This window comes from Homalodisca vitripennis, unplaced genomic scaffold (genome assembly GCF_021130785.1).
Source record: "Homalodisca vitripennis isolate AUS2020 unplaced genomic scaffold, UT_GWSS_2.1 ScUCBcl_617;HRSCAF=3020, whole genome shotgun sequence".
In the NCBI taxonomy this organism is placed as follows: Eukaryota; Metazoa; Arthropoda; class Insecta; order Hemiptera; family Cicadellidae; genus Homalodisca; species Homalodisca vitripennis.
In genome coordinates this window covers 8,683-32,158 of record NW_025776746.1, presented here as the reverse complement: position 1 = coordinate 32,158, position 23,476 = coordinate 8,683, and the positions used below count along the sequence as shown (strand labels likewise).

The following is a 23,476-nucleotide window of genomic DNA, read 5'->3' as shown; positions in this document are numbered from 1 at the left end:
ATTTATTTAATGTTCAATATTTACATAACAGCGATGCAACATGCAAGTTGCTTATAAACTAGTTAACGACTTAAAAATTACAGATAATAACAATAACAATTAATAATAATAATAATATAATTTAAGCAGTAACGATAATATAAACTATGAAAGGCCTCTGGCAACAATACTAACAAACTAGGGTTAAAACATTAAAACTAAGTCACATGCAAGTGAATGTAGAATAAAAACATGCGAATCAATAAGTTAAAAACTTAAAAACTACTTACAATCTAAGGGCCATATACGACTCCCCTGCTCTACGGGCTATATTGTCGCACACCCGTCACGTGCTGTACGTATAAGTCCCTGCTCCAGCGGATGGCAGTGGAGACACATTTGCGGGAGAGAGCCACGCCATATTGCCGGGAGACACCTAGTCGAGCCAGGGTCCCCCAATTGGCATTGTCCCACGCGCCCAGAGAGCCGACTACAAAGGCGTCCACGGTAGCCGCCGGCTCGGAGAGTCTGGGCGAGGGGGTCGTATTTGGCATACTTCCTCTCCCGTGCCTCGACAATAGACTGCCATCCGTCCTCATACGGCATGGTGACATCGACCAGTTTAATTGTTTTCCGGTCACGGTCGATGACCACCAAATCAGGCCGGAGGCGAGCCAAGTTGTCTGGGACGTTACGCTCAGGCAACAGGTGGTCGAGAGGTACCCGCTGGTTCTGGCGCACCTCAACTCCCGGCGATGGTCGGATGGATGCCGCAAGGAGGCCAAGGACGGCGTCATGACGTTTCGTGACCACGGCCATGGACGGTAAACAGTGACAAAGCACATGGGCCGTGGTCTCGTCATGACGACCACATCGGCGGCAGCGCCGGTCCCCAGCACCCCAGCGCCTGCATCCATTCAAGGGGAGAACGTTGAGGCGCGCCCTATGGATGAATCGCCAGTCAGCGAACCTCGTGTGGCGACCTTCGTACAGGAAGTGATTTGAGGTGGGGCACGCAGTGGCAACTCTCATCACCCTACCTTGGTCAGGCTTAGCAGACAATGCAGAACGATAAAATAACTGCATAGCCGACCGCAGGCAGGATGACACTCTGGACCGGGAGCCCCTGTCCACAATGGAGGTGGATCTTTCACCCGGGACAGTCAGCTGGAATGAATCCCTCTCCCCGCACCATCCCCAACGAAGGTCGGGGAGCTGCTTGGAGAGGCGATTCCGGGCAGCCCGGGCCAGAGAAAAGGTGGTCTCTACGTTGGAGTTGCCAGCGAAGTCCCCATTCAAATAGGCCACAAGGAGCTCTCGGTCTGCTCTAGCAGCAGACCGCTGACCGGCCGACACAGCGAGACCTTCAAGAGCTAGCCGTCCTGGGTATGACGTTAAACTGCCTCTTCCCACCTAACCATTCCCTAATTCCTACCAAATCCCCCTCCAGGGTCTATAAGTACCCGTTCCTCTGGACCGTTCCAGTGCATGGCTCGCTGGGAGTGCTTAAGCCGGCACTAGATGCCCTATCTGGTGTCGGTGAGAGCTGATGTGAGCTTGTCTCTGCCGAGGCGTAGGTCATGTTACTGGTTCAGAAGCCAGCCACTTCGGTCCTTGGTCAGGAAAGTGTTCAGTAGGCAGGGGTGTCGGAGCCCCTGTTGCCACGTGCGAGTCCAAGTTGTTGCGCGTATTCCCGACTTGGTAATCGATTGGAAACCGGGCCTCGGGGAACTGAGGGTAGGGTTGTCCCCCAAGCTACGGTTTGTGGGACACCCGAGGGCATGCCCGCTCCCGGTGAATCGGCCACGCACTACTAAACACGATGCGCTGGTGACCTTATCTATGGAAACTCAAACCACCCCACCCTTAGGGCAAGAATTCGGAGTAAGAGATCCTAATGATCCAGAGAAAAAGCGACAGTTGTCGGATTCTGAAAATGAATCATACATAAAACAAAGGAAAGTGGAAGAAAAAGTAAACGCAGAAAATATGAACGTTCCAACTCCACTATACCTAATCGTTAGCCATAAGGATGAGGGCAAAACTCTAACGAAGGTTAGTCCTTTCTTAATAAACAAAGCTTTAGTTTCCTCAGGCGGTCAGCTAAATCTGTAAGCAAACTGAGAAATGGAAACTATCTTGGTGGAGGCTGCAAACTACATCCCAAGCCAGGAAGTTCCTTCAGATGACAAGCTTTTTTGATCAGGTGGAAGTCGTCGTTCAACCGCACTCCTCACTGAACACTCCAAGGGGATCGTCTTCTGCCGTGACCTGATGGAGTGTAGTGAGGAAGAACTCAAGGACGAGCTGCAGTGTGAAATGGTAACCGATGTGGTCAGGATGCTTCGGACGGAGAATGGGAAAAGGTTCCTACTCCTGGTCTAATTCTGACCTTTGCTTTTCCCCAACCTCCAAAAACTATTAAGGCTGGGTACTTGTCCCTGACTGTACGGCCATATTTTAAAAATCCGCAGCGGTGTTTTTCCGTTGTCAGAAATTCGGGCACTCTACTAAGACGTGCTCGGGCCCTGAGACTTGTTCCCGTTGCGGCGATGAAGGCCACCAAGAGGAAGGTTGCAAGAACGACGTCAGATGCGTGAACTGTAAGGGCAAACACGCGGCCACTTCGAAGGAGTGTAGAGTTTACTTAGAGGAAAAGGAAGTATTGAAGATCGTTACTCTTAACAAACTCTCCTTTAACGAAGCCCGCAAAGAGTACAGGGAGAAGAATCGCTCCAACCCCTAAAAAGGGAGTCTCATACTCCGAAGCTGCTTCAGCCCCAGTCCAATCCGCACAGTGCCCGTCATGTACCGCCTTGGAGGGTATGGTGCTCAATTTAACAGAGCAGGTTGCTGCTTTGGTTAAGCAGCTTGCAGCCGGTACCGGACAACATCCGTTGGCATCCACCAGTAATCCTTCCCAAGCAGTCCACACGCCCCATACAAAGTCCAGCACACAGATTCAAGCTCGCTCAACAGTTACTCCTACTTTCAGAGATAAGGTGCAACAAAATACGAAACCCGCATTATCTTTGGAAGAGAGGAAAAAACTCGCCGACAAACTAAAAAAGAAACATACAAGCAAAATCAGAACATAGATCTAAATTCTTAGTGAAAAAGACTAATCCATCCTCGTCCAGATCCTCCAATTATCACTTGATGATGATATGGTTGAGGACCCTTTGGATATACAGACAGAGTTCCAAACTGTTCAAGGTAACTTCCGTCCTGTATCTAAACAAAGAAAAAAAATTACGATGAACTAGCACAAAATAAAATATATAATATAATATAAAATGCTGTTACAATGGAATATTAATGGTTTGAGAAGCCACTTTGAAGACTTCAAATTACTTCTAAAGACAAAAAAACCTAAAGTTATTTGCCTACAAGAGACAAAATTGTCTCCTCATACTCGTTTCAAACAAAATGGTTATGACATCTTTCGCCTTAGATCATCACCAACAAATTGCCTGTGGAGGTGTGGCTATTCTAGCAGATTCTTCTGTTAATGCTAGAGCCTTGAACATTGTCACAAACCTCCAGGCAGTAGCAGTATCAATCGATGTTCCGTTTTAAATTAACCATCTGCTCCATATATATTCCACCTTCCCCTTTTGATTTATCTCTTGATGATCTACGTGATCTGTACAGCCAACTCCCTTCTCCTTTCTTGATGGTTGGTGATTTCAATGCACACCATCGCTCTTGGGGTTCCAGCCATTCTGATCGGAGGGTGTAACATGGTTGCGGGGATTGTGGGATGAAGTGGCAGCGGTCATTCTCAATGACGAGTCGGGCCACTTACATGTGCCCTAGGACTGGCATATGGTCGGCAATCGACCTGTCAGTCTGCAGTCCGGTCGTGGCAACTCGAGTGCATTGGTCCGTACTTCCGACCTGTCAGGGAGTGACCATGCGCCCATTGCCGTGGCTTTTCAATCCTTTCCGTCTTTGACAGGCAAGTGTCCCAGGTGGAAAAATTAAGAGGGCTGACTGGAAACGAGTACAAGAAGAACATAGTTTTCTCAAACTACTAATATCGAATTAAACGACATAAATACAGCCACTTAATTATTTACATCTAATATTATAACATCCGCAGAGCGAAGCATTCCAAAATCCTCGGGTTCACCAAACAAACGCCAGGTTTTCTTGGTGGTCTGAAGAATGTTCGGCGGCTCTAAAGGAACGTCGAAAATGTTTAAGACAATTCAACAGATCACCGAATGAAGAAAAAATTTAAGTAGGTACAGAAGAGCACGGGCAAAAGCAAGACAGGTTTTTAGACAAAAGACGGCGGCAGTCCTGGCTGGACTACACAGATCAAATAAAACGTAACTACTCCTGCATCTGATGTTTGGAGGAAGCTTCGATCTGTTTGCTGTTAAGACCTCCCCACCTGCTCTTATTGCTCTGAAAAATGGTACCGATGTGGTAACTGATCCCTTGACAGTTTCTAATTTACTCGGCTCACATTTTTGCGGAAATTTCAAAACGTCATCTTACAATAGGAAGTTTCAAAATTTCAAAAACAAATACAGAAAGACATGCTCTAAATTTAAATATTAATAACAACTCTCCTTTAAACCTTCCCTTTACCATTGATGAACTCGATTCATCACTAAAGGCGACATCAAATTCTGCTCCAGGTCCCGATAAACATTACATTATGCCATGTTGCGGAACCTGACGGAGGATGGAAAACAAGATCTTCTAAAATTATATAATAGAATATATTTAGAACACACATTCCCTAATTCTTGGCGTCGCTCACACATTATCGCTCTCCAAAAACCGGGCAAGATAGAACTTCTCCAGGAAGCTATAGACCAATTTCGCTTACTAGCAGTCTCTGCAAAGTACTGGAAAGGGATGGTCAACAGACGTCCTTGTTTGGTTTCTGGAGAAAAATAATCTTCTTTCACCTTCCCAGTGCGGATTCCGACAAGGCCGGTCTACAAGTGACCTTCTACTTGCCTTGGAATCGGCAATCCTGAATTCCTTTATTGAAAGAAAACAGTTGATCGCGGTATTCTTCGACATTTCCAAGGCTTATGACAAAGCTTGGAGAAGGGGGATATTAAATGCTTTAATATCTTGGGGTGTAGGGGGCCACATGGTTTCTTTCATACAGGGCTTCTTGTCGGAAAGAACCATACAGGTCAAACTTGGGACAACCATTTCCGATTCATTCACGCTGGAAAATGGTATTCCACAAGGTAGCGTTCTAAGCTGTACTCTGTTTGCCATTGCAATCAATAACATATCGTCTTGTGTTACCCCTCCTGTGCGCTGTTCTTTGTTTGTAGATGATTTCTCTATTTACATCTCTACAAAGAAGCTAGCGGTGGGGGAGAGAGCTTTACAGCTTACCATCAAACAGGCTTTGAGCAGTGGTGCGGAGTTACGGGTTTTTCTTTTTTCGCCACCTAAAACAAAAGCCATCGTTTTCTCCAGAATGCGTACCGTTGAGCAGCCAACGCTCTCTTTGCTGGGTCAGACAATCACTACCTGTGACAATATCAGATTCCTGGGTCTCACATTTGATACCCGGCTAACTTGGGTGCCTCACCTGAAAGATCTAAAAAAATCGATGCGTGAAGCGCTTGAACATACTGAGAGCTTTAAGCGGAACAAAATGGGGGGCTGACAGGACATGCATGCTCAGGTTCTACAAAGCCACCATCCGTTCCTGTCTAGATTATGGATGTCAAGCATATGGGTCCGCAAGACCCAGTGCTCTCAAAATGCTTGACCCAGTCCATAATTCTGCTTTAAGACTGGCCACTGAGCTTTTCGATCTTCTCCTATTAACAGTCTTCTCGCAGAAAGGGAGAACCCCCTCTTTCGCATAGACGACAACAACTGTCCCTAAACTATGTTCACGCTCTTTCAGGGGAAGCCAGAAAACCCTGCGTTTGAACCGGTCCTGCGAAATCCACTCTATAATTCTTTCCTAGCGAGACCAAATCTTCCTTCACCCTTAGGCGTTAGGGCCAAATCCTACGCTTATGAAATAGGCCTAAACGATTACCAGTTTAAAGTCGTTCATCAATGTGATATCCCACCCTGGAGCGTCTCAATGCCAAAAATTATTTTAAATCTCTGTAGGTTTAAAAAAGTCTCCCACTCCAGAAACAGTCTACCAACAAGAATTCCGTCAAATACTAGGCAGCCTCGCACCTTGCGATGTTGTCTACACTGACGGGTCAAAGGAAACGTTGTAGAACTGGATGTGCTTTCGTCACTGGGGTAAGACGATACGGATTTCGTCTCCCCAAACGACTCTTCTATTTTCACGGGCCGAATTAACAGCCATCCAAAAGGCCCTAAATATAACGTTTTTCCTATGACTAAAAAATTGGTTATCTGCAGCGACTCCCTTAGTGGTATACAAGCCATCAGCGACATGTTTTCAAAAACACATCATCATCCGCGAAATATGGCACTCTTTGTCTTCCCTTCAGTCCCGAAGGTGTTGCTGTCTTCCTTGTCTGGGTACCTGGACACATTGGAGTATCCGGAAACGAGCTGGCAGATAGAGGAGCTAAGGAAGCATTACAACTCCAGCCTTACACCGCACGGATGATTTCTTCCGACATTACCCCGGTAGTGAAGGCCAAACTGAAAGCCAAATGGAATAGCGAAGTTACGGCTTATTAAAGACTGCGTTGGACTCTGGGAAACAGCAAACCGCCTGAGTCGTCGTGAGGAGGTTGTGTTGTGTCGCCCTGCGGCTAGGCCACACGCTTCTCACACATGGCTTCCTCATGAGTAGAGATGATCTCCGGTCTGCGACACATGTGACACTGTCATTACTGTCAAACATGTGCTTGTTGACTGCCCTCGCTATTCGGTACATAGGCGCAACTCGAATCTGCCGGCTTCGTTGAACGATATTCTTTGTGACGACGAGACGGTAACTCAAAGATTGCTGTGTTTTCTGAATGCAACGTCGCTGATTAATAAAATATAATTTAAATTTTAAAATTTATTTATTCAGATTATCTATTGTTGTTAATATTTATAAATTTTTATTATTTATTTTATATATCATTATCTGACAGCTGCCAAATTAGCCCCTTTACAGCTAACTTGGTGGCAGTAAATTGTGTTAAGTTTTACAGTTTATTTAATTAATGTTATGTACCTTGTCCTTATTTATGTTCTATTTATCTTTTAGTCCTTATATAGGTTAAGACCTCTCTACAGTCTTTCCCTTGTCATATTTATTGTTATCTAGTTTTAAGTATAAATTATTTACTCACCTACTTGTCGTAATTCCTATTTTTGTTATAATTTATACAATGTAATCTGTATGCACCTAATTGACACTACCAGATACGAGTAGGTGTCAATTCTTTCTTGTGAGGGCAATGATAACCTCAGCGTTTTTGCCCCTTATAAAAAAAAAAAAAAAAAAAAAAAAAAAAACCTTCAAGAGCTAGGTGTGCGACCTTGGGGTCTGGGCAGGTCAATAGGCGGAAGGCGTGGGCAACAGCAGCGAGGTCTGAGAGGTCGGCCAATGGCAGAAGGCCAGCTCCCCCCCAGGAGGGTGGGAGTGCGACCAGCTCAGCACTCGCTCTAGCAGGGAGGTTCAAAGTCCGCTTACAGCCCGCTTTGACAATGTTGTCCAGCCCACGCAAACACGTCTTCCTGATCCTCGCGGTGTTAAGGTTGAAGATCAATTGCGGGATCAGGAACGTGCGCAGGGCGTGGAGCTTTTGCCAGGGCGCAAGCAGACTCCCAAAGATGGCGGCAGCCTCACCTTCGAGCCGTGAAATGGTGTCCACTGGAGTCTGATCGACTCTCATGCCAGTGGGCACACCAAGGTGGTGATAAGGCTCGCCTTCGCCCAGAACCCTAAGCGGGGAGCCGTAGATGGTAAACGCCGTCGGCCTCACCTCACGCCGTGCCACATGGAGTGTGGCACACTTTTCAGGCTTAAACCTGAGGCCGACCCACGAGGCCGCCGGAACGACGGCCTCAAGCAGCGCCCTGAGCGACGCTTCCGACTTTGCAACCAAGGCCAAGTCATCCGCGTACGCCAGGACACTGATTCGCGAGCCATGTAGGTCGGCCCCATGGATGCCCTCCATAGCGACGAGGGGCCGGATCAGCGTCTCCATCATGAGGTTAAAAAGAAGGGGGGACAACGGACAGCCCTGTCTCACACCCGCACCAAAGGGAATCTCGGCCGTCATACCGCCATTGTGCCGGACGGAAGTGGCACTGCCCTGATACAGGTCCTGGATGAGCCGCAGTTGATCGGCGGTCAGACCGGCAGAGCGCAGGGTAGAGAAGAGAGAGGAGTGGGGCACACTCCCAAAAGCGTTGGCTAGGTCTAGCCAAGCAACGCACAGCTCCCCTCCACGCCTACGTGCCTCATCCAGGAGCTCCTGCAGCAGAAAATTGTGCTCCAGGCAGCCCTCCGCAGGAGTGAAACCCTTCTGGGCCCCTGATAGGAGCCCATTGGCGGAGGCCCACCCAGAGAGACGGTTGGCCAGAAGGCTACAGAAGAGCTTCCCGCAGGTGTTCGACAGAGCTATCGGACGCCAATTGGAAATATCCTCCTTTAGGTCTCAATCCAATAAAATCTGTTACAACAACGCTACATATCTCATCTTTAAAACAACCAAGTTTCTTCTTATTGTCTAGTGAATAACACTTATGATTCTGAGGATAATCAGACATATCAAAGTACTGTTTAAGTTTAGGATCATTGAAATCGGAATAGACATCATCAGTAAATATTTCTAGGAAAAATGAATCAGTATCTATGTATAATAAATTTATTTGCTTTTCGTTGTAGTACTCTTTAAGAACATTGTAGTAAAATTTGTACATGTGAAACTTGCTTAACTCTAATACTGTAAAACCAATATAAATTGGTTTATTAAAAAACACGCTTGTTCTAGATAGCTCTACAGCACATAAATCTGTACATGTGAACCTTGCTTAACTCTAATACTGTAAAACCAATATAAATTGGTTTATTAAAAAAACACGCTTGTTCTAGATAGCTCTACAGCACATAAATTTTCCTTATAAACAATTCTATTTAGAAAATTAGGTTTTGAAATGAGTTTGTTTAATCTTTTTTCGTTATTTACTAATTCAATGTTAGGTCTTTTCCTTACATTTTCGATTGATTTCCCAAACATGGAATTGTTAAGAAGTTTGTAAAAGTCTTTCTCAAAATTGTTTTTAGCTTCTTTACGTTTCTGCGTGTTAAATACAATCTAAGGCTTTAACCATGTATCTTGATTGAAACTTAAGACTCTATGAACCTTTTTCAATACAAGTCCGTGTTGAATAGCCTGTTTTAAATTAACAAAATGACATACATACTCAGTTTTATGTTCTAACGTAGTTAACAGTTTTTCAGATTTAGAATTTTTTACACATTTTTTCTCAGGTAGAAAAGGAAAATCGTTGTGGTTATCATGTAAGAATTGTGGGTGGGTAAGCCACATCTGCCTCTACGATATATCCAACAGGACTGTTATCAGGAATCGATAATACATTAAAATTTGAAATTTCACTAGCACTTAGCCACAAAAAAGTATCTTTAGGCATAGGTTGACACATAGCCCATCCATATAGATTGTTAGCATCTATATAGGTGAGGTACGAAGTTTCTTTTGTGGAATCGTAAGAGGAGCCAATCTTAGGATTATTTGCTGTGGCGTGTCTCTTCACGCACGAAGCTATTCCACCTCGGATTCCTTTTTCAATGAATAGGTATTTGTCGTAATCAGTTAACAACACTCTAATTCCACACCAGTAAACATAAGCATTGCATCAAATGTTAAAGAAGGAACTGTTAAATAGTGTGCAGGGTCCAATTCATAATTTTCAATACAAATCTTTCTAAAATTTTCAAAAACATCTGCTAGTAAAAGTACATCACAACGTAAATATAAATCGCTATATTCACCTAACGTTTTACAATTAAATTTTTGCCATACCTGCTGAGCATGAGCATAGTCCTCATCAGTTATATGGCTTCCATTTATATCATTATAAAAGTCTTGTTTGTCTGGTAAACGAGAGTACTCTAACTTTTCCCAACAATCAGTGAACTGATATGGATAAATTCCCTTTCGTGTAACTAGAGGTAAGTCATCTTCCAAAAATGATTTCTTTGTATGTACAAATCCATCGTGTGGCAAGTTATTCACTAATTCATTCAGGCTTGCATTTAAAAATCTGTAACTATCAATAAACCTAAGTTTAATACCATTTATTGTAGATTTTGTGAAAGATATATATTTTTCATTACTATTAGGTATTACTTCAATCTTTTCTTGATCACAATCTAACTGTTTTATAATAAAATGACTATCGTAATTGGAACCGCCATGAATTACTACTGGAAGAAATCTCTGGGTTACACGTTTTAAATTACATTTATTACATAATACTGATCTAAAACTACCTGACAAGTGACAATGATCTCTAACAGGCTGTTGAAGCAAAGTAAATTCCAGGTTGCACGATTCGCAATGAGTAGCTGAGTTAAATCTCTCTTGTTCCTCATTAGTTAACGTTCTCATTGGTATGTATATATCTAATAAGTTACTAATTTTATTTGTCAAAGTAATTAAATAGTCTATGAAATGTTTTGCGGCATCTTGTCCTCTATACAAATAAGGCTCGGCAGGTAATTGTGACACAATGTGTTCTGGTAAACTATTATCATGTACTAAATACACACAGAATGACATAGGTTCATGTATTTCATTTATCACTGTATACTGGCTTTGTCTAACAACAACCTTTTTCAAAACACATTCAAAATCACAGTACAATACAATAGGAACTTTAAACTTATGATGGAAATATGAAAATTTTAGAACAGGTGGTAAATCATTACATTCTACTTTAACTGGAAGAATTACTTTAGCAGGTTGATTTCGTTTACAATTTTTCTCATGAATTTTCAACTGTTCATTTTTTTTTTAAACCATTGTAGTGAGCAAAGCATCTTTTACAAAATACAGCTTTTTTACCAAATGTTGTTACCTGACTTCGTACTAGTCTAGAAAAATCTCTGATGTAGCAATAGTGATGAATGCTGTTATTAGACAAATACAGTAAATCAAAATGATTAACTCCCTCAGTGTCTGTAATTCTTAGTGGATACACACTATGATTAGTATCTAAACCATAAACATTAACAGTTACGCCTGGATTTAGTTTTTCAAACTTCTTAATTTGTTTTAGTGGTGTAGGGAAATCGATATCAAAATTAAACCTATGCATTTCTCTGAAATATTTTGTATCAACAATATTTTTTTTCTTCACATTTACGTAACGTGCAAGAATCGCCCATTGAAAACAATTGTTGTCATTGAAATTTTTTGGATTTATAACAGATTTCTTTTTAGCAACTTTGTTGGGTAAAGGAAGAAAAGAGCTACCGCCTAGTGGCCTGTACCTGCTAAATCGCAACAAGATACCGTCTACGTGCAATAAAGTCCATCCGCTAGATTTGCCTTCGTAATTAGACTCCTCTTTACATATTTTTTCAAACATGTCACTAAGAATACTGCTTATTTTTGAATTTTGAAGAACTGTTACATTTGTTGTTTTGAATGCTCTGGCTTGCAATTCGTTTGTGATTGTTTTTACATAAGTTGATTCAATTACCATATTGAATTTCAATGCACAGTAATGTTCTAACAGTTTTTTTCAGCAAACACTCCATTTTAGATTTATGTTCCACCAATAACAGACAAATATCTTTAATTTTGTCATTAGCATTTTTTAAATAGTATGATTTTAAAATACCACTAAATGCATTTTCCAATTCAACAAATTCTCCGCTTGTTTCAATTTCAAGTCTACGTCTTTTGGTTCTAGGATTCGAAGGCTGATTATTATTTGAAGAGACAGCTACTTGTAAAGACTCTGAAGTGGAAGAGGTACTTGACGCAGTCGCATCTAATGGTATTCCTTCTCTACTATGCTTTCTTTTCTTAAACGGGAGTTTGAAATCTTTCTCCATTACAATCTGAAAATACGTTAAACATAGTTAAAATAATGTTTCCCTTACACCACTTAAGCTTTTATGTAGATCTAATTTTTCCTATACCGATTTTTATCTTCAAACACCTCTTTTTTAACATTGTCAATTTTACTCATTCTTTTCGCAGCATTTACTACAATACCATTTATAGTGTTGAACGTGTCTTTGTCATCAGGATCGTTTTTATTTAATAAAAATAATACTTTTTTGTGGACCTTTTGCCACCAAAATTTTGAATCTTTACACTTTTTCAGATCTTTTACGTCTGTAATTTCTATTTTAATTAGATGTGAACCGATTACACCAGGTGTTACTATTTTATGTTTTTTGTCGTTTTTCTGGTATTGACAAGATTGGCTTATAACTAGTGGAGAATTTTTTGATTTAGAAATATTAAACAGTTCAGTCAGTTCATTTTCTGACTCAGAGTCAGAACTACTAGATGTATTTTCGGATGATGATGAAGAACTGGAGGACGAAGATGAAAACTGGGATGGGATTTCAGTTTTAGAACGTTTACTGGTTCTCTTCTTTGTTAGAACTTTGCGTATTTTTGCTTCTGGAGTTTTAATTGAATTGTCTTTGTCAAAAAGAGATTTTACTATAATGAGAAGTTTTTGAACGCAATCGAACGAAAAGGTTTTTTGTTCTAATGTTTTTTTATTAAGAGAAGACAAGAATTTGTTTAATGTCATCAAACTTCTTCACTTCAGATTTTTGTAGTAACAATTTGTCCTAGTTCATTTCGCCATTTAACATTATATAAGACGAGAAAGTGTTGTAGAGTTCATACAAGCAATAATAAATCTGCATTATGTTTGGGTCTGATACTACATTAGTATCTACTTTAAGTCCATTTATCACAACTTCCCAGTTTTCCAAAGAATTCATGCCGACAAGGAAAAGACTCTCTAAAATTTGTAAAACAGTGTAGAAAGAAACTCCAACAGACTTGGACGATTTTGTTTCATCACTATCCGACTCGTGGTTCATGATGGGACATTCATCAATATTTGCCGAAGCCATTACTGAAAACAAACAAAAATAGTTACTATTTTTTTTAATAACAAATTAAGTTAAGTCTAGAGGACCCTACACTTTAAAGCGTGAATTTGTTAAAATTTTTTATACTAATTTGGATTTTATACTAATTTTGGCGTATTTAATGAATAATAAAGAGTTGAAACAAATATTACTAACCAACCTTTTAAATAATGAAGAGTAGTCTGTTTATACTGTTTATTACTCATGTGCTTGTAAAAATAACGTCTAGTTTGTGATTTAAGTCGTCCAATTCCAAAACCGGCTAGTTGTGTCATATGTAATTTTTGGCAAAATGAGAAAAACGGATATTTTAATACTCTGTACAATATTATATTATGTGAATACTTTAAAATGATGATAAGTGTCCAAAGATTTCAAAAATGCAAGTTATTAGTCAATAAATTGTAATATAATCAAGATATTGTCAATTTCAATTTGCAACAAGCCAGTTTTGTAACAGTTTTTATTAATTAGCTAGTTTTGGAAATGGCCGCTTCGCAACTAGCTAGTTTTGGCAAAGTAAGAGCAACTAGCCACTTTTGGAATTGAAAATAAATGCGTACATTAATAGGACAGGAAATTTCTGAACAAAGGCCAATTTTATTATTTTTTATGACTTTATTATACAATACAAGTTAACACGGTCTATACAAACTTGTCAAATTGAAATGACATTTTTAAAATGAATTTTAAAAAGCTAAAAATAAAAATGAAATGGTCATTTTTCTTACAACAATCAAGACGAATGCCTATAAATCTCATTATTTTATCCAAAACAAAAATTCTTGGGCAATTAGAACTATTGAAGATAAATTCAGACATTCTGACCATAAAACACAATAGACCTAGGTTATACAAAACTTTTACAATATTTTCATACAAAAAATTAAGTCCATCAAAGTCCATGTGTTAAAATTCTTGGCTGTACACATCAAACTCTTGCATTCATTTCATCCATTGGCTCATAATTTTCTTCCTCATTTTCTAATACATGAGTAACTTCATTTGATGAAAAAACCTGCTGGAAATACTTTAGCTCTTCATTTTTCGACCACTCCTTACTATAGTGTTTAGTTAGCAATTTCGAAATACTCGTCAGTTTATCTTTTTTCACTGGGATTCCTACAGGCAGAACCATTGGTTCAATGCTGGAGATATTAAGCCCTGGTTTATTAATAGACCGAGGCTTCATAATGTCACTTCTATAAAACATTTCCCCACGAACCAAAGCATTGTTTGTTTTACTACGTGAAATTATAAATCTTTTCGTTTTAGAGAAAGGAAAATGCCAGGACGTTGTTTGCTTAAAGACTTCAGTGCAGCTGGCTTTCCAGTTGTAGCAGAAAAAATCTTTTCCTAACTGGAAAACTGTTGCTACTTCATGGAAAGCATTGATGTAGTCGAAAGGGCTAATAATGCATTCCAGTTTTCGAAATTTCTTTTCCAGGCGGCCGAAAATCCTATCTGCAGGTAAAAATGAATGGCCCGTAACCGGAAAAAATACGGTTATTTTCTTTATGTTGCGTGGAAGATCTTGAACAAGGGTTTTGCATAACATTCCAATTAAGATAGAGTTTTTATTTTGGCCAGCTGCATCATCTGCATAGAGTTCTATTTCTTTAATATTTTCTAAGTTTGTATTAGTCAACCGATGATACAAAGCAGACGCAATTTGATTTGAGCCACGATTATCTTCGGATTCATCCCAAGTATACACAAAAGTGTTTTGCTTGTTTTGAGAATCTGTTGAGGAACCTTCGCAAATCGTGAAGTTATACTGATACAGTTGTTTCGAGTAATAGTTACTCTGATCTGGCAGTTTTGGCAAGGGTAGTTTCTTCTGACAGTCGAAGGAAAGTTTTTTTCACTCCATCCTTAGTGGTTCTAAGGTTTTCATAAAAATTACTTGCTCTCAGCTTATGCACCCTAAGCTCAGTCATCAAGTTAATTTTATCGTTACCTTGTGCACTTTTTATCTGATCCTTCAACTGCAAACAAGTGGAACAGACGTCTGTAGCAGGAGTCTTAAAACTTATATTGTACTCTCCGTTAAAAACTTTCCTGAAATATTCATATTTAACCTTACGATCATCAGGTGCACTAGCATTGTAGGCTAACCATAACTTCTTCACGGTCAGGTCACTTGATAGGTAATTTCTATTACAACCTTTTTCCCTGCAGTAATGAGATTCAAGGGGTTCTAAGGACTCAATGAATGTTTTAACCGAGCCATGTCTGTCAGAATACTTAGTTGTAAATCGATCCCCACCTCGCCTTTCCCTAGGGCTTTCAGAAGTTAACAGATTGCGCCTGCTAATAAGCTGCACTCGATGTTTCGATATTCCTAGTATGTCTAAAAACTGTTTTTGGCAAACCTGCACTTCATGGTGTCCACTTTCCACTCTAAATCTAGGGACAAAATATCTGTTTGTACATACCCGTTTGACTAAATGTTCGGCAGGACCAGGATTATTGTTACCTTTACGATGACTAGCCCCAGGCCTGGTTGGCGTTTCATTGCTAATGTATTTCAACAGGAATGCATCCTGTGTTATTTTATCACAAGAAGCGTAGAAGGCCTGATGAAACTTTCGTACGTCTTGCATGTTCAAAGTGTCACATTTAAACACAGATTTCTTCTTTTCATCATGATTGCACCTTTTAAGAGTAGGCAGTTTCTTAGAGACATGTCTTTGTCTCTTCTTAACATTTTTCTTCCACTTAGTATGATCTCTTACCTTTTTACGGCTTTCCTTCCCACATACACTTTTAATCACTCCATCCCTTCTTACTTCATCTTCCAAAATTATTGTACTCATTTTCACAAATTAAAATTAAATCAAAACTGTTACCAAGCAAGGAATAACCTACAAACCAAACTGCACACTTTTCAATGATCTCAAGCCAAGATAAATAATACAGGCATAGAGTGAAAGTCAGTGTAGCCAACTGAAGAAATTAATGAACTTTTGAAAAAACATTGGTGTTACTATAAAAAGTGTAATAGATATTGTTGTATTAAGACTTTTTGAAAAGCTTACCAGATGAGTCAGTGCACATTTTCTGCTACAACTAGCTAGTTTTGTAACTGACCCTTATAAAGGTGCCATATTGAAAGCCAGGAACTAGCCAGTTTTGAAACTGCTTATGGCATTTGCAACTGGGCAGTTTTGGAAAAGTTTTCAAATGCAATTAGACCGGTTTGAATCTGTATCCAGTTTTCACATTGAATTTTAAAAGGGAATTACCTACTTTTGCCACTTGAAAACTATTTGGACATGCGCAATTCAGTCTAATGAACATGTTTCAATAACAATCAAATCTTTTTAAATTTTGTCAATTAGCCGGTTTTGGAATTGGAATCCTCATTTATAAAATGATGTCAAACTTGTCTGTTTCAAATTATTCAGTTTGTTTTGCCTACGAAAAATTTCTTGTGACATCTCGTAATTTCTGAAACAACTATTGTAAAATTATTAAAAACTTTTGAAGATTTTAAGAATTGAAAATATTGTAAGTGTTTTTAGAGACTTTCAGTTAACACCGCAAGGTTTCCAGTCTCTAAATATTATAAGTGTGTTTAACTCACCTATTCTGCAAAAGAAAAGGACTCGGAGCCGCTTTGCAACTGGTTCATTGTAAAACTTAGCCCGAATATATACCTGAAAATACACGTGGACTATTGACGCAAATGGCTGATTATCTCTGCACCGTCAGTATTGTTAACGAAATATTAAGATAACATAAAATCGTTAAAGCAGACAGATTAGTGACCTACAGATATAGGAGTTTAAAGCAGAATGTCAGCAAATCTACTCTTAGAAAAAGTGACCTACAGATATAGGAGTTCAAAGCAAAAACATTATCAAATTTACTCTTAGAAAATTTTTGCCTATACAGTAAAATTCAGATTTAACGTATTAGGGAAGCATAGAATCATAGATACTAACAAAAAGCGTTTCGTTCAGAAACATTTGATATTTTTTAAATGGACTTAGAGAATTCAGTTGTAAATGAAAACTGGGTATCAGGATGGAAGGGAACAACAATAGTCATTAGTTCAAAAAACATATATTTATTATTTACAATAAGAAGTTCACAACATTGGAGAATAATATTTAGTATTAACGTATCAGAAGTGCAGAAATCGTTAGGAAACTTTTACAGCCATCGAGCCCAAAATGGTCTAGTTCAATATTAGGATTGCTTTGAAAATCCTTTCCTTCTCCGACGGTAACACTTTCGCCTCCAGGATTTCGCTTCTTGCAACTCTCTGTTTTTTATTTCACCGTCTCGTTCTAAAACACGTATTGTTGCATTCAACCTGTCGATTTCAACATTTAACTGTTCTATTCTGTCAATGTATTCTTCTATATCTCGTAGTAAAGATTCTTTAACATATAAATATTCATCTGCTTGTAGACAGCAGTTATGTTCTTCATTTGAAGTTATAACAATATTTGAGTCATAATAACTGTTGTTGTCTTCGAATGATAAGCCATCTTCAAAAGAAATCGTGTCCTCATTAAATTCAGAAGACTCGTCTGTAGTAACTGGTAGCGTCGACTCATTGAACTCGGAAGGATCATCATTAATAAGTGATGATGTCTCCTCTTTATTGGATTCATCCCTTACATCATGGCTAATATTAAAATAATTCAGAGTGATTAACGGTTTACGAGCGGATTGAGGTGAATAATGTAAATTAATCCTTGATGTATTTGATATCGCGTGAGCAATTAGTGTACTTCCATTGATCCAGTGTTGTGATGAGAAATCATGTTGACTGTATACAACGCTAAAAACATAGAATAAGAATGCGCAAAACATTGTGACAATCAGTACTAAAATGTAGTATTCGTCTCAAATAAACCGATTTATATATTTAAAAAATGCTAAGTAAGCATAAATGTATAGTTACTACAACCATAGAACGGTTTTATGGCGGGGGACCAAGCAGACGGTGAAGCGCGGCGTGCGAGCTAAATAATTATAAACTATGCGGTATAGAAAGTGATAGGATCAAGAAATGCATGTTGGAATATTTCTACAATTAAAATTTATAGGAAAAGAATTTTCATTTTGCGTACCACTTAAATTACTTCTTGGATTTGCTTCTTGAAGACTATAGTAACGTTTGGAGGCGGCGCGGTCGCGGGGAGAGAAGGATTTTTTAGCGTCGTCGGCGCGGGGACACACACACACACACACACACATCTAGCTGCGGCTCGCCGGCCGGTGCGGTGGTGAGATTAGGATGTAAACACTCGCTATCACGGGGTCGGGAGGTCAAGAGCGCCGACGAGGATGTAAACAATTCTATCGCTTCGCGGGGGGCCGCAAGTGGGTCAAGGAACTAGATAACAGTGAATATCTCGGAATTAATTAGATTTTAATTGGGGTCAAGGGGGTTAAGGGTGGCACGCGCCACTGACGTCACGGGGATTTCGGGGGCAGAACCTATATAATACTCTACTCAGATTCATGTGAATAAAACCTAGCAACTACTACCTTGCTGTAGTAACTGCTTCGTTTTTGTGGAGTCTGGTGTAGGTCAGACTTCGTTTTAGTTCAGTCGGCATCATGGCGATGTCCATGCACGTTCGTGAACGTAAGTTATATCGTGAGCGTCGGCACGTCAGTGACAAACAACTTTTACGATTTGAGGATGAAAGCATTAATTTTTTGACCGCTGAATTTCTGCCTGAAAGTGATGAGACAAGAGGAGGGGCTTTGACACCAAGGGGGAAAATGGAAATTTTTTTACGCGCTGTGGCTGATCCAGGATTTCAAATTGGAGTGGCTGAAGATGTCGGAGTCGATCGCTCAACGGTTTGTAAAACCTTTCACTATGTTATGGACTGTATTACTGACCGAGCACATCATTGGATTAAATTTCCGAATTCAGTGAGAAAAATAAATGATGCTCAACTCTTGTGGCAGGCCCGTTTTAGGCTGCCTTCGGTTATTGGTGCACTTGACTGTACACAGATTGAAATTCTGAAACCTAGATTGTTTGGTGATGAATATGTGTGCCGGAAAGGATACCCGAGTATAAACGTTCAGGCAACTTGTGATGCGACCGAACAATTCACCAGCATCTGTGCAGAATGGCCGGGTAGTTTCACGACTCGAGAATTTGGAGAAATAGCCAGGTAAGAGAGGTTATAGCCAGATATGATGGGGCTGCTTGTCTGTTGGGAGACTCGGGGTATGGCATTTCACCTTGGCTTATTACTCCCTTCAAACCTCCCCGCAATCAAGACGAAATACAATTTAATCGGCTGCACGCTCAAGAAAGAGTTATTGTTGAAAGAGTTTTCGGTCAAGTTAAAAAAAAGGTTTCCTATAATAGCAAACTGTGTGAGGATTTCTCTGGAAAAAATTCCCAAACTCATTGTAAGCTGTGCAGTTCTACATAACATAAGTAAACATTTGAATGATAACTTTGACTATCAGCTTGAAGAAAATCCTGCCCTTGAAGAAGAACAAGAAGAGTTAGCTGCGGAAGAACAAATAGAAAATGCCGTAACAAAAACTCGAGGTGTTGAAAAGCGTCAAGAGATTATCCAAATTCTGTTTTAAATAATACTTGACATTTTTTATGCTGCAAAATGTATATATTAATGTAATTGATATTTGTTTTTAGTTGATTTTTAAGGCTTGTTTAGGCGTCTGTTATTATTTCATACTTAACTTTAATTTTATCGAGCATATTTGTGAAATCTGAAGTTAATATTTTGCATTATTGATGTACTCTTATGTTAAATGTATGTTGTTCTAAAGAATTATAAAATATATATATATATATATATATATATATATATATATATATATATATATATATGTATGTATTCTTTGTTTAAAGTTTGTTATTGACGATGGATGATTTGAAAGAATAACAGGATTGCGGACATTTGCCATCTTTAAATGTTACAATAAATGATAACACTATGTTTCGAGGAATGGAAATCATCCTCTTTTTCAGGTGTAAAAGACTTAAAACATTAAAATGTGGGCTGTATTTTTGTCACGTTTTATTGTCAAGGAGGTGACATCAGGTTCTATTTACAGGTTAATTCTATGTTTAAAGTTAATTGTTGACGATGGTTGATCTGAAAGGAATAAAAGGAAATTCCGGACATTTGTCATCGTTAAGTGTTACAAATTAAACACGACGTTTCCAGAACTGGAATTTGTTCTCTTCTGCAGGTAAATTAACTAAAAGATTCCAGTTTTCTAAATGTCTTGTTTAATCGACGATCGCAGGCACACATGATTTTTATAGTTTTTTTGTTTTAATTATGATTTTTTTATATATATTTTTTTAATTTTTTTTATTTATTTATTTTCTTTTTATATGGGGGGATAGGATTTGGAACTTACAACAAATTATTTATTAATCAAACAAAGAAAATAAGTCTTCCGTGTCAGTTGAAGCATCATTGACAGTCTTCTTCAAATTGTTTCTAGCAATATTCTTTCTTTTTCTATCTGGATTTTTTGGAGTTCCATTTGTTGCAGCAACACTGCACTCTGTAATTGCGGAGAACTAACAGCTATCTTGAAATCGTTAAATATTGTATGTCCAAGAACAAATAGGGTGGTAGTGTGCTCTGACTCGCTAAGCGGTGTGCTGGCTATCAAGGACATGTACTCCAAACATATCCTTGTTCGTAAGATCCGCTACGCTTTGAGCGAGATGATGTCTCGGGGTATCGCAATTACGTTTCTGTGGGTACCTGGACATACTGGAATACCTGGTAACGAGATCGCAGATAGGGCAGCAAAGGAGGCAATCTCTCTGACTCCATGTACTAGGCGATCAATCGCGTCCGATCTAAAGCCGATTGTAAAGTCACGTCTACAACATCAGTGGAATGTATCGTGGGATCAAGTGACCAATAACAAACTTCGGCAGATTAAATACACAGTAAAGCCTTGGTCGACTGCTTACCGCACTAACCGTAGAGAGGAGGTTGTACTGTGTCGACTCCGTATCGGACACACTCGCTTCTCTCACAGTTTCCTAATGAGCCGTGGTGATCCACCGCAGTGTGCGGAGTGTAATATGGCGTTAAACGTCAGCCACGTGTTGATAGACTGCCGCCTCTACGCCGGGCAGAGGAGAGCACCTCGTTTGCCAGGCCGGTTAGATGAGTTGCTTGGTGACAAAGAAGATGTTTTAACAAAGCTCTTTAGTTTTCTGGAGAGCACTAAATTAATGTCCAGAATATGAGTGATATAGTACCTGATTAGTTTTAGTAAACATTTTAACCGCTAGTTTTAGGTAAGGGTGAGCCCTTTTACAGTTCACCCCCTGAGTTGTTATTTAGTTTTAAGGCTCTTAACTAGCACCGCCTAAGTGCATCTTCTAAAATTTCGTTAGGAGAATTTCTGTGTTTTAATCCAGGGTAAACCCCCTTTACAGTTAAAAATTTCTGTGAGGTGAGAGACACCACTATCTTAATATGTAGGTGTCACGTAAGGAGACGGGCACTTTTGTCCTTCTATTTATTTGTTATTTGTTATTGGTGAGGGTGGGTCCCTTTACAACCTTACCTTCACTAACTTACCTGGTTTTAGCATTAGATTTTGTTATATTTATTATCGTTTTTATTTATCTGAGATATTTTAACTATCGGGCCCCTTTACAGCCTCTCGGCTATTTTCGTTATATAGTTTTAGTCCTGTTTACTTCTGTTGTTTTTCTTATTGTCTTAATGTGATAATAATGTTATTTGACACAGAGATCCGCTATTTATTCCTTGCACTGATAACGTGACACCATATTTTAAAGTGTAGGTGTCCGTTAACCCTACGGGCATTGATAACCTGCGTGTTTTATGCCCTTATTAAAAAAAAAAAAAAAAAAAAATGTAATTGCGGAGTGGACATATCCCTTGTTTCGTCCGTTTCTAGCATTGACAGCCTTTTCGCTCCTTTTCTCACAGCTACCACAGGCTGCTTTGATGTAATCACTGAACAACTTGGCTGGTTTTCTACTTCCATGTTATCAGCTCCCTTCTGTTTAGATGAGGTTGTGTTTTTAGCAGATTCACCTTCACAAATTCCTACTGAAGCAGCTCCCGGCACCTTAAAAACAGGATTTTCTTCTTGTGTAAGGAGCAGTAAGAACTCTTTCTCCCAGTCTTTAAGTTTAATTTTTTTGTTTCCAGTTGCTGTTCTATCAGTTTTTTTCTTTATTTTTGTTTTCATGTTGTTCAGCATTTTTGAGAGTTGCGCCGGAGTAACTGTTTTCCCGGTGGCTTTAGAATATTCTGAACATATGATATCCCAAGCTTTCTTCTTAGCACACATGACACTTGGCACTTTAGACTTTTCTACGACAACTGAATTTTCACTCAATAGTCGCACAAAAAGTGTTCTGTTAACAACGTCCCGCTCAACGTCAGCACAGTCACCGGCCTCATCACTTGACGACATAGTCAGCACCCAGAATGGTAAGTGACTGACAGACAGCAGACAAGTGAGTCATGCACCGACGAGCCGGTACATGGATATCCTAGATAAACAGGACTCCGTAGGAACGTTGAGTTTTGTTCACCAACATGCGGTGAGGGGTTATCGATAAGAGAAGGAAAATAAAAGTGAAGTAAGTGCTATAGGGTAGTAAATACTACGGTAGTAAATGCTTCACCAAATCCGGACGGCCCGAAGTACTTACTACCCAGTGGAAATATATTATTATTCACATCGTTCTGAGAAAATGCTACTACTTCGAAGTATTTACTTCAAGTAAATACTACTTTTTATTCACTTCACCCATTATTTTACGGTTACATAAAAAGTGCAAAAAACAACACATGCCTGTCTCTTCCCACACACACTTGAGGATCGGTATCAACCCGCAAGGCCATGACTCTTCAAAATAGATAAGCAGCTCTTCTTTATTTTCAAAGCGTCTGCACACTTGAAGAGCTGACAGGGCTTGTAAACTCGGTACCTCGTCTCTTGTGATCCAGGCCTGAATACCATAGGGGTCGGGTACGGATTGCCACGGCTCCGACGGGGTGAAATCGTAGAAATTAAATTTTGAAAGACTCAAAGAGATGGTTCCTAGCGGAAAAACAAACTTTGGAAATTACGGAAAACCGAATCAGACGTACAAAACATAAAAATGTGGTCACTGTAAAAGAGAAACAATATTTAAAATCACTGGTCCTAAAAGAACATATGACATTAACAACAGTACACTATCTTACGGTTACAGAAAAAGGGCAAAAAACATCACACACCTATCTCATCCCACACACTCTTGAAGATCGGTATCAACGCGCAAGGCCCTGACTCCTCAAAATAGCTAAGCAGCTCTTCTTTATTTTCAAAGCTTCTGCACACTTGAAGAGCAGACAAGGCTTGTAGAGTCGGGACCTCGTCCCATGTGATGCAGTC

The 23,476-nt window shown here is 39.6% G+C and overlaps 1 protein-coding gene across 1 annotated transcript; it reads right to left on the bottom strand.

Annotated features, from left to right (window-relative positions):
- Positions 1-306: 306 nt before the first annotated feature.
- On the bottom strand, positions 307-23,476 carry LOC124370887 (the record flags this gene model as incomplete). Its single annotated transcript, XM_046829191.1, has 4 exons — positions 307-1,361; positions 7,418-8,527; positions 22,892-23,140; positions 23,320-23,476. Coding segments are annotated over 4 exons (2,571 nt in total), but the record flags the coding sequence as incomplete, so codon positions are not given.